Consider the following 13,017-nt stretch of genomic DNA (forward strand, 5'->3'; position numbering starts at 1 on the left):
AGGTTCTAAAAAAATATCATTTGATGCTGCATCTGGCAGTAAAGATAATCATTATGTATCTTTTTATTATGTTTGGGTTTAATGAATTCAGGGGCTGCATTGCACGCCACATGCCAACAAATGTTTTTTTGAACATGTCATGTTGGGCATGTGTGCTTTGGTTCACCATCCCTGACTTGTGTGGGCCAAATTTATGTAAATTATTTCCTTTACCACCTAATTTCTCTCTTATGCAGTAAGAACAATGAGTCACTTTTATTCACACTCATAGTCCTGGCACACATTGCCTCCAATTCTGGAACAGATTAAACTAAAGGACTGTGTTGAAGGAATTGGAAGAGAACAGCTGTTAATTGTGAGTTGGTAAGTACAATGAGGTCAAACTGACACTCAATTGCATTGTCAAGTACATATTATGGAATTTGAACCACAAATGTCTGGCGTGATTGGGATAGAAGCTTTCCTTCCCTTAAAAGGATCTTGGAAGCAGTTTTACATGACCATTAAGTCATCATATTTGTTGAATTCAATTTTATAACACATGTCTCAAAATCATCATAGAAGTAACAAGGCAAAGTGATATTAAATAAACACCAAGTATATTCCTGCATGTACTTCTTTTTAAGACTGGCCATCGGCACTTATATATCATTGAAGGAGATTTTGTAGAGTTGACTAAATTGGGATTAAGTGAACATAGTCTGATTCCTTGTCAATACTGTTTTATACTATGTATACAAACTTACTATTTGACTGAATCTTGAATATCAGTTGTAAGGCAGCTTTACCTTTTGAACATCTTGCTTAGATTTATCAACTTTTTCCTGCAATTTCTTCATCTGTTCTGCACTTGCGTTTGAATCTGACCGACTGTTTGATTCCCTGGATATTGCTAATTTCTCTTCTTTACAAGCTGCATGATAGGCTTTCTTGGCAGCTTCCACCTTATAGAAGAAAATAAAGTTTGGCTGTCAGGAAACTTTCTTTTTTTAAGGATACATTTAACAAACACGAGTAATAAATTGTAGCACTTGTCAAATCAAGACTGATGTTTCACCACACTGCAGCATTTTAATACATCCATATTATAATGACAAAATAAAACTAGAATTACACAGCATTTGAAGCAACAGTGTCTGCTCCAAACAAGCTCCTGCCCTCCATACATTTTATCTTTATCCAATATATCTTGTTATGGGAAATGTCTCTTTAAAAGTTTTTTATTCCTTTAAATTCATATTATAACTAAGAGTCGATGCAAAGTGCTTTCAATGTGCATTGACATCACCATTAAAAATCAAACTTATTCAAAGGCAAATCAAACCAAATAGCAAAGGCTCATGGAGAATCATGGTGACCGTCCTTAAGGTCATGATGTAAAGTAAGTTCTGCTCTACATTGATCCTAAACCCGTGATGTCTGGATCTCAAAAGAATGGACAAGGAACTTGTCACTGGTTCTCTATTAATTTCACTTAGAAACAGTACAATTTGAAGTGGAATATTTTTCATTGTAATCAGATATGAGAAAAACTTTCTTCCCTGCTCCCCCCACCTCCACATTTAGTTTCCCCAAAAGTCTGAATTTTGGAAATTTGCTTCAAATGTACTGTCCAGAATACCTCTGGAGAAATTTGTACATTACCAATATTAATCAATTTATTTTGACGGATCTGCTTCTCCCTACCTCTTTCAGCTTTTTGGCCCATGGCTTCTGTGCTTTACGGAATCCATCATCTGTCTCTTTGGTTTCTTTGAAGCCTGCCATCATTTGTTTGTGGTAGGCTTCCTTCTGCCAATTCTTGATCTTTTCAAAGTCTTCATTCATCAATGTACTCTTGACCTCCAGATGCAGCTCACTGACTTTTTCTGCCTCAGTCATTAATGATACCCAAGCTTTTTCCAAAGAACCATATTGTGGACCTGCAAAGATGACACCAATCAATAAACCCGTTTGAACACTTATATGAGCCAATTTGCAAAATATTTACAGCTGTCAACAACCATCTTATCTTCAATTTTATCAAAAACAAATATTGAAACAGTCAAGAGATAATTCAGGATTTGAACAGAAAGGACAAAATATGTTCTAGAGAAGGGTCAAATCATTGTGAATTTTTACTTTAAAAGCATGTATTTTTTGATACACAGAGTGGCAACACAATTCAGTTATATTAATAAAGTTCAAAGTAAATTTATTATCAAAGTACATAAGTGTCACAATATACAATCCTGAGATTTGTTTTTTTTTGTGGGCATACACAGTAAATCCAAGAAAAACAAGAATCAATGAAAGACTACACCCAACAGGACGGACAAACAGTCAATATGCAAAAGACAACAAACTGCACATCTACAAAGAAAAAAATAAGCAATATTGAGAACATGAGATAAAGAGTCCTTGAAAGTGATTCCATAGGTTGTGGGAACAGTTCAATGATGGGGCAAGTGAAATTATCCCCTCTGGCTCAAGAGCCTGTTGGCTGGGGGGTAATAACTGTTCCTGAACCTGGCAGTGTGGGTCCTGAGGCTCCTGTACCTTCTTCCTGATGGCAGCAGCGAAAAGAGAGCATGGTCTACATGGCTGGGTCCTTGATAATGGATGTTGCTTTCCTGTGACAGCGCTCCATGTAGATATGCTCAACGGTGGGGAGGGCTTTACCTGTGATAGACTGGGCCATATCCACTACTTTATGTAGGATTTTGCATTCAATGACATTGGTGTTTCTCTATCAGGCCATGATGCAACCAGTCAATATACTCCCCAACCTTAAATAATAAGGTTGGAAATAGGCTTATCTCCACCTGTGTGCAACTTGATTCAAAATTACTGAGTTAAAGACCTATAGAGTTCTTAGTGTCTTCATCGGTTTCTTAAATTAAAGGTTTCAGTATTTTTTAATGCTGATAAGTGGCAGTTATGCAGAATTATGTAGAATTATGCAGTGCAGAGTCTTTCAATTTCAGCCTGAGCGACGGATTGATTTGCAAGTAGCCTGAACCAGTACAAAAGGTTGCAGTTTTGAATGTCACTCAGGCGAACATAATGCTATTAAATAGTAATTGTTATATAATCACAATCTTAAACCACACAATTGACTAAATACTAGTTTTGAATGGTTGGTGAAAAAAACAACAGAAATAAAACCAGGTTTATTGTCACTGAGATGTCATGAAACTTCTTGTTTTGCGGCAGCAGTACACAGGAAAACCTAAACATCACTATAAGTTACAAAATAAATAAATGGTGCAAAAGATGAACAAGATAGTGTTCATGAACCATTCAGAAGTCTGATGGAAGGGAAGAAGCTGTTTTTCAGATGTTGAATGTGGGTCTTTGGGTTCCTGTACCTCCTCCCCAATTGTAGTAATGGAAAATGTGCCTGTCCCAGATGGTGAGGGCCTTTAATGGTGGGTACCAACTTCTTCAGGCATTGCCTCTTGATAATCTCCTCGATAGTAGGGAGGGTTGTGGCCGTGATGTAACTGATTGAATCTACAATCTTCTGCAGTCTCTTGTGATCTTGTGCATTGGAACTGCTATACCAGGCCATGATGCAACCAACCAGAATGCTCTCCACTGTACATCTGTAGAAATTTGCAAGAGTCTTTGGTGACATACTGTACCAAATCTCCTCAAACTCCTAATGAAGTAGAGCCACTGGTGTGACTTCTTTACGACTGCATCAATTTGTTGGGTGCAGGAAAGATCCTTTCAGATGTTGATGTCCAGAAACTTAAAACTGCTCATACTTTCCACCACTGACTCCTCAATTAGGACTGGTGTGTGTGTTTCCCCAGTTTCTCTTCCTGAAGTCCACCATCTAATCCTTGAATTTGAGGTTGTTGTTGCGACATAACTCAACCAGCTGATCTATCTCACTCATGTACATCTCCTCATCACCATCTGAAATTCTGCCAACATTAGTGCTGTCATTGGTGAATTTATAGATAGCATTAGAGCTGTGCCACACTATCATGACAGAGTAGAACAGTGGGCTAAGCACTCATCATTGAGGTGAGCCTGTGTTGATTGTCAACAAGGAGATGGTATTAATAACCTGCACTGACTGTGGTCCCCTGATAAGGAAGTGGAGGATCCAGTTGCAGAGGGAGGTACAGCGGCCCAAGATTTGAAGTTTGTTGAGTAGTAGTGTGGGGATAGTGGCGCTGAATGCCAAGCTGTAATTAATAAACAGCAGTTTGACGTGTGTTTTACTCATCTAGCTGCTCCAAAGCTGTGTGGAGAACTAGTAAGATGGCATCTCGTTGAGATTGTGAGATGTTTTGACTTTTTAACTTCTTAACAATATAATTATAAATGCAACCATAGAATATAGTTTTTGCATTCATTTTACACAGGAAGTTGAAGATTAGTAACATAAAATTTAAGCAATACAAGTTTTTCTTTACAACAAAATGTTGTATGATCTGTTGAGTTTCAATATTGTGAATGGTGCAAGCAAATTCTTCAGTCTAGCAAAGAGTTCAAACATTAGTGATACAGTTTAATAAACTGAATTTAAAAGAAAGCAGAGAGTAAAGTAGTCCCAAAGACTGAACAGTAGCCATTACAGGAAGTCTTTCATGCTGAACATTGCATTCTCCAGCTCTAACAAAGTTGTAGGAGATACTTAACATGTTGCAGCTTTCCCTTCAGCACCTCTACATCACTCCTGTAATCGTGTGCTCATTTCTACCCCTTTGTAACTGAAAAGTGGCACAGTGTGGAGAAAGATGGCACAATGGTACAGGAATCACTGCTCCTACCTCACAGTTCCGGCAATGTGGGTTCATTCTGGATCTAAGCAGTATCTGTGTAGAGTTTACATCTTTTCCCTATGACAGGACTTCTGGTTTCCTTCCACATCCCAAAGACGCGCGATAGGTTAACTGGATACAATATATTATCCCCAGTGTAGATAAGTGGCCAAAGAATCAAAGGGAATTGATGGGATTGTGAGAGAGGATTTTCAGGATCACAGGGAGACAAAAGGGAGAACAGGACTGATGGAATTACTCTGCTAGGAGCCAGTGTGGACAAAATGGGTTGAATGGCCTCTGTCTGTGTGGTAATAAGCAGGCAGGTAGAAAAAGAGAAGGAACAGAAGAAACATGGCATAGCTGTCCTCAGAGAATGGAGTTTTTTTTTCTAGATCGAAAGAAGTACAGCTTGGGTTCTATGTACTGCAAAGAACTGAACTCACTGAAACCATTTGCACAGCTTCCAATGAGTCAGAATTCTGTGCACATTTGATACAGACTTCCATCAATTCCCATTGATGCCTGAAGCAGCAACTGATTATAAATTTGATCAACACGGAATCACCTGGTTAAAAACCCAAAGGTAATAAGAGTACTCATTTTTTTTTCTTAAAGAGATAGAGATTTTGTTAACAAATTTTTTAAAATTCTGAAGTGGAAGGGTGATCAGCCAGATGTCATGGTACACATCGGTACCAATGACATAGGAAGAAAGAGTAAGGAGGTCCTGGAGAGTGAGTATAGAGAGCTTGGTAGGAAGTTAAAAAGGACCTTGAGGGTGGTAATCTCAGGAGTGCTACCTGTGCCACGTGCCAGTGAGGGTGAGAATAGGATGCTCTGGCGGATGAACATGTGGTGGGAGAACTGCTGTAGGGGCAGGGTTTCAGATTTCAGGATCATTGAGACCTCTTCTGGGGCAGGTGGGACCTGTACAAGAGAGACGGGTTACACCTGAACTACAAGAGGACCAATATCCTTGCAGGGAGGTTTGTTAGTGCTTTTGGGGAGGGTTTAAACTAGATATACAGGGGGATGGGAACCAGAGTGCCAGAGCAAATAGTGGAGGGGGGGGTGAAAATAAATTATGTTAAAAGTTCATGCAAAGTCACAAATAGAAGAGTTGTGTGTGGTGGGAATAACCTTCTGAGGCGTGCCTATTTCAATGCAAAGAGTATTGTGGGGAAGGCTGACGAGCTGAGGGCATGGATTGACACATGGAATTACGACATTATAGCCATTAGTGAAATTTGGCTGCAGGAGGGGCAGGACTGGCAGCTTAATGTTCCAGGGTTCTGATCTTTCAGACGTGATAGAGGCAGAGGAATGAAGGGTGGGGGAGGGCGGCATTGCTAGTCAGGGAAAATGTTACAGCAATGATCAGGCAGGACCGATTAGAGGGCTTGTCTACCGAGGCCATATGGGTGGAGCTGAGAAACAGGAAAGGTACGACCACATTAATGGGGTTGTATTATAGACCACCAAATAGTCAGCGAGAATTGGAGGAGCAAATCTGCAGAGAGATAGCAGACAACTACAGGAAACATAAAGTTGTGATAGTAGGGGATTTTAATTTTCCACATATTGATTGGGATCCCCATACTGTTAAAGGCCTAGATGGGTTAGAGTTTGTAAAATGTGTTCATGAAAGTTTTCTAAATCAAAATATATGCAATATTAGATCTCCTATGAGGAAACGAGTTGGGACAGGTGACGGAAGTGTGTGTAGGGGAACACTTTGGTTCCAGTGATCGTAACACCATTAGTTTCAACTTGATCATGGATAAAGATAGATCTGGTCCTTGGGTTGAGGTTCTTAACTGGAAAAAGGCCAAATTTGAAGAAATGAGAAAGGATCTAAAAAGCGTGGATTGAGACAGGTTGTTCTCTGGCAAGAATGTGATTGGTAAATGGGAGGCCTTCAAAGGAGGAATTTTGAGAGTGCAGAGTTTGTATGTTCCTGTCAGGATTAACAGCAAAGTAAATAAGAATAAGGAACCTTGGTTCTCAAGGGATATTGGAACTCTGATAAAGAAGAAGAGAGAGATGTATGACATGTATAGGAAACAGGGAGCAAATAAGGTGCTTGAGGAGTTTAAAAAGTGCAAAAAATTACTTAAGAAAGAAATTAGGAGGGCTAAAGGAAGACATGAGGTTGCTTTAGCAGTCAAGGTGAAGGATAATCCAAAGAGCTTCTACAGGTATATTAAGAGCAAAATGATAGTAAGGGATAAAACTGGTCCTCTTGAAAATCAGAGTGGTCGGCTATGTATGGAACCAAAAGAAATGGGGGAGATCTTTAAATGGGTTTTTTGCATCTATATTTACTAAGGAAACTGGCATGGAGTCAATGGAAATAAGGCAAACAAGTAGTGAGGTCATGGAATCTATACAGATTGAGGAGGAGGAGGTGCTTGCTATCTTGAGGCAAATCAGAGTAGATAAATCCCCAGGACCTGACAGGGTATTCCCTCGGACCTTGAAGGAGACTAGTGTTGAAATTGCAGGGGCCCTGGCAGATATATTTAAAATGCAGGTATCTTCGGGTGAGGTACTGGAGGATTGGAGGATAGCTCATGTTGTTCTGTTATTTAAAAAAGGCTCTAAAAGTAATCCAGGAAATTATAGGCCGGTAAATTTGACGTCAGTAGTAGGTAAATTATTGGAAGGAGTACTGAGAGATAGGATCTACAAGTATTTGGATAGACAGAGACTTATTAGGGAGAGTCAACATGGCTTTGTGCGTGGTAGGTCATGTTTAACCAATCTATGAGAGTTTTTCAAGGAGGTTACCAGGAAAGTGGATAAAGGGAAGGCAATGGATGTTGTCTACATGTACTTCAGTAAGGCCTTTGACAAGGTCCCGTATGGGAGGTTAGTTAGGAAGATTCAGTCACTAGGTATACATGGAGAGGTAGTAAATTGGATTAGACATTGGCTCAATGGAAGAAGCCAGAGAGTGGTAGTGGAGGATTACTTCTCTGAGTGGAGGCCTGTGACTAGTGGTGTGCCACAGGGATCAGTGCTGGGTCCATTGTTATTTGTCATCTATATCAATGATCTGGATGATAACGTGGTAAATTGGATCAGCAAATTTGCTGATGATACAAAGATTGGAGGTGTAGTCGACAGTGAGGAAGGTTTTCAAAGCTTGCAGAGGGATTTGGACCAGCTGGAAAAATGAGCTGAAAAATGGCAGATGGAGTTTAATACAGACAAGTGTGAGGTATTGCACTTTGGAAGGACAAACCAACGTAGAACATACAAGGTAACTGGTAGGGCACTGAGGAGTGCAGTAGAACAGAGGGATCTGGGAATACAGATACAAAATTCCCTAGAAGTGGGGTCACAGGTAAATAGGGTTGTAAAGAGAGCTTTTGGTACGTTGGCCTTTATAAATCAAAGTAAAGGGAACATTGGGGGGGGGGCTTCTTCACACACAGAGTGGTGGGAGTGCGGAATAAGCTGCCAGATGAAGTGGTAAATGTGGGCTCACTTTTAACATTTAAGAAAAACTTGGACAGGTACATGGATGAGAGGTGCATGGAGGGATATGGTCCAGGTACAGGTCAGTGGGACTAGGGACAAAAATGGTTCGGCACAGCCAAGAAGGGCCAAAAGGCCTGTTTCTCTGCTGTAATGTTCTGTGGTTCTAAATTTAAAAATGTTAATTTTTATTTACATTAAATGCCTGCTGGTTAATTGACCAGCCCAACTTTCTGCACTGTTTCAGCTAATTTGCATGGTTTAGCCCAATTTATACTAGTATAAATAAGCTTCAAAAATAAATCTTCATCCAAGAAATATGAAAATACTATTGAAAATACAAATAAAACTCTTTCTATTCCTCCCAATGGAAATGATGATAAATTGGGAATTCTATATTTACCTTTCTCCAATAGCTGTTTCCATCTCTTGGCCCATTCCGTAAGCTGTTGAGCATAACCCTTCTCTATACGAGCTCGTTCATGGAGGCAATTCATAAGGTCATTACAGAGTCTGTGGCCATCATCGATGCGCTTTACAGAGCGCTTATAGTTTCCAATCTATAGACAGCAAGGGGCAAAATAAAAGAATATTGTTATTACCAATGTTTCTGTGCAAATTATGTGAATACATTTAACACTTTAAAGGTAAAACAAAGCACAAGGAACGCTCAGATTGTCAGGCAGCATCTGTGGAGAGTGTTTCTCTCTCTCCCTCTCTGAGTTTTAACATAGACTCATATCACAGATGCTGCCCAACCTGCAGTAGTAACAATCTGCCTCTGAATCAGAAGGCTGTAGAAACATGCCTCATTAGTGTAGTACTGGGAAAATACTGTTAATAAGGTCTCACCTTTACTTAGAGTTATAGAGCTAATCAGTATGTTAATAGTCCCTTTGGTCCAACTGGCTCATGTCAACTAAGATGCTCCATCCAAGCTTGTCCAATTTGCCAGTATTTGGCCCATAACCTGCTAAACCTGTTTACCTATCCAACTTGAAGCAATAAACCAACATTCACACCTGGTTTTACATATGAACATAACAGATTCAATTTCATTTATGAGTAAGGGAATTCTGTATCTTATAGCCAGCTATTCCAAAACAAACTAAACCATCTGATTGGCTTAGCTGTTCATGAAATTTTCAGCACAAAATACCTGTTCTTTAAATTTGCAACGGGCGAATGAGGACTAAAGCCAATTCTATTTCATTTTGGGAGAAGCACTTTAATAATATTTTGAATGTAGTAAAAAGTGTCAGTCTATTACAAATGAACATGACAGAAGATTTTCATAATAAATTTTATATCAATTTACTTTAAACCTCATTTTATAAAACCATTCACTTTACATGAATGCAAATTATAAGTGAAACTTGCTTCTGAATAACTGCAGATGCTGGATATCTAAAATAAAATCTAAGTGCTGGAATTGTTTATTAGTTCAGCATTAATATAGAGAACCAAAGAGTTAATGTTTCAGGTCTGTGACCTTTCAGAACCGAAGTCAGAAAATAAGTATGTTTTAAGTTGTGGGCTGGGTGAGAGGGAGGGAGAGAGAGGAGAATAAATTGGAATGTCTGTGATAGGATAGAGACAGAAATGCTCCCAGGAACACAATGCTTTCAGAGCTGTCTAGTGATCCACCTCTCACAAATTCAGCACCTAAAATTGTAAGGAGACAAATCACAACAGTTGGAACATTGAGGCAAGAAAAAAATGCTAGCAATACCCAGATCAAGCAGAGAGAGAAACAAGAAATTAATGTTACAGGTGGATGATCTTAAATTCAACAATTATATTAGTGACTTTAAGCATGTGATTTTATTTTTCCATCCAACTCTGACTACTTTTCTTTGGCCTCCCTAGCTATTCCAAGGAAGCCCAAAATAAATTCAAGGAACACAACTTAATTTTCCATCAAGTTTTGTTGCAGCACTAAGGACTCATCATTGATTTCAGCAGTTTCAGATAACCAACTTTTCTTGCTCATGCCAGAACATTAACTCTAAGGTCATCCATCTATAAGACTAATTCAATTTTTTAAAAACAAATTGCAGTGAGCTAAAGCATAGAAATAAGCCATTTGCCCAAATAAATTTGCACCATCAACTGCTGTATTCATACAATTATAATGCCGGCAAGCTTTTTTTTTGTCTGTTTATTTATTTAGAGATACAGCACAGGAACACACCCTTCTGGCTCAATGATCGACGCCACCCAATTACACCCATGTGGCCAACTAACCTACTAACCCATTCATCTTTGGAATGTGGAAGGAAACTGGAGCACCCGAAGGAAACCCATGCAGTCACACAGAAACATCTCCTTACAGATAGCAGTGAAATTGTACCCGAGTTGCTGGTGCTTAATAGCGTTGTGCTAACTGCTACACTACAGTGCCACCCTTCTAAATCCCATTTCTAATTGCCCTCAAACAACTATGAACCAGCCCCGATAGCATTTTATTACCTCAACAACCCTGATGTTAACTTTGTTTCTCTCTCCACAAGATGCTGCCTAACTTGCTGTGTATTTCTAACCTTTCTATTTTTCCCTAGATGTAATGCTGACTAAAATGTGCAGGTCAATATTGTGAATATATTTAAAAACATGGTTAGCCTGAACTTTGCTTGCTCTGTTCAGATGAAAATAATTTCAACTTATTGGATAACTGATGATTAAGAAGAGGTCTCAACACGGTTGTCACTGAGACTTGCTATTGCCTCTGTGGACTGCCAACAAGAACATCTGTTTGTGTTCATCTCAGGTGAGACAAGTACACAAGGACTGGCAATCATGAATCCAGACAGCAGATAAGAATCCAAAAAGATCTAACTGGTATATTGTATTCTCAATACTTAGCAATTACTGCAATCTGCATGTTTACAGAGGCACATACTGACAGAATTACAACTAAATTTGGCTTCATTGATTTTTTAAAAATGAAGTTTCACATGATGGTAAAAAAGGGAAACTACCAATTATAGCCACCAACTATATAAACAGACCAACTGTATTATGAGAAAACAGACAAAGAACTAAAAGTGGATTAGAAAAATGTTTTTAGTGTAGGCACTTTACAGCCACATGTAGATAAACTGCTAGAGCAATATGAAAATCAAATATTTGCAAAGCAAAATTAAGGGGCATGAAGCCCACATATGTATTAAGTCAAATGTCATGCAAATTACCGTAAGTGCACCTCGTCCACTACCAGATGTGCCGAAGGCTCAAATGGAAGGATCAAACTGTGTTGTTTGAAATTGTGTTGATCAAACATGTAAGGATTGATTGGGCAACAACATTGTCATAGTGCCGAAAGCATACTAGCTATCCAACTTTACAGGAACCATAAGGTAATTATCAAACAAAGTGATATTAGGATTGTGCTAGAAGACAGAAACATGAACAAAACAGAAGTTGAATTTATTTGCCACGGAGTTCACCAAGCTGGAACTGTCATAAACATATTTGCATATATATAGCTAAGGTGCCTAAGACTATCACAGTACTGTAGTAATTTTATGTATTACACTGTACTACTGCCATAAAATAAACCAAATTTCATGACATATGTGAGTGATGATAAACCTGACTCTGATACGGACTGAGAGTGGGAAGTGGGCAAGAAGAGGGGAACCATGGTTGGAAAAAGGGGGAGAGAGAAGGGAGGGAGGGGGAAGCACCCAAGAGACATTCTGAAATGATCAATAAACCAATTGTTTGCAATCAAATGACCTTTCCTGGTGTCTTAGGGCCAGGTGTGTCTGCACCCACACAACCCCCTGCCACTGGCACTCCTTCTCTGCCACCTACCCCACATGCCTCCCGAGGCACTTCATCCTCACCACTCCCAACATCCTTACAAACCTACTCTCTGCTCCATGTTGACAAATACAGTACTGTGCACAGAGATGACCAATACCATCTAACTGCGAATCAGAAGCGTTTTTATTCATATACCAATTTGGCAGGAAGTCATCACCCAAAATATTTTACGTCACCACAGAGGAAACTGAGATGATAGTTTGACTAAGATATGTCATAGAGGATTAAAAAACTCCAAAATACAGTATTCAGACTTCATTAATAATAAACTCTAAAGAAAAGTGGTTAATTTAAAGTGGTGGGTTTGATGCAAACGGCTATAACCAATCAGTAAAGAAGTAGAAGCTAGTGCCAAAGCCAAAGCAGTCAAATATATCACTAAACCAATTATTCCTATGCCAATTATCTACTGCAGCTCACATCACTGACACTGCTGCATCAAATGTCCAGTGACATAACATAATTTACTGAATCCAGAGTTTTACTTGTTTTTTTTTAAGTAATGGGAGCTGGACTAGGTCATGGTTGATCTTCTAACTCACATTTTCCAGCACCATACCTATATCCCTCAATTTCTTTAATATCCAGAAATGTTTGATCTGTCTTTTGAATGAACACAAGACAACCTCCACAGTAGGGCCAGGACAGAAAATTCCGAAGAGTCACCACCCTCTAGTGAAGAGATGTATCCTTATTTCATTTTGAAACAGCCTACCCATTATTATGACATTCTACTCAAGGGCCCTACCTGTCTTAGGCTGGGGAAAAATAGTCACCATTTGGGCCTACTTGCTTTCGTTGCTCACAGCACTGAGCACAGAGTTAGAATTTCATATTAACAGTAGTATGAGACATTGATAAGTGCACACTCAGACATTGCGTAGTTTCATTCACCTAGCCATAGGAATGATGTTATTAAGTTAGAAAAGGTGTAGAAAAA

The 13,017-nt window shown here is 39.1% G+C and overlaps 1 protein-coding gene across 3 annotated transcripts in view; it reads right to left on the bottom strand.

Annotated features, from left to right (window-relative positions):
• The window catches only part of LOC134351621 (protein kinase C and casein kinase substrate in neurons protein 2-like), a 106,877-nt gene that overhangs the window by 27,328 nt on the left and 66,532 nt on the right, over positions 1-13,017 (bottom strand). For all 3 annotated transcript variants that reach the window (XM_063058017.1, XM_063058019.1, XM_063058018.1), the window contains 3 exons: positions 8,650-8,806; positions 1,687-1,922; positions 789-944 (listed from right to left, as the gene is read on the bottom strand). In XM_063058017.1, the coding sequence (XP_062914087.1) occupies positions 789-944; positions 1,687-1,922; positions 8,650-8,806 (549 nt within the window). The remainder of the gene's footprint in view (positions 1-788; positions 945-1,686; positions 1,923-8,649; positions 8,807-13,017) is intronic.

Source organism: Mobula hypostoma, chromosome 9 (genome assembly GCF_963921235.1).
Source record: "Mobula hypostoma chromosome 9, sMobHyp1.1, whole genome shotgun sequence".
Classification (NCBI taxonomy): Eukaryota; Metazoa; Chordata; class Chondrichthyes; order Myliobatiformes; family Myliobatidae; genus Mobula; species Mobula hypostoma.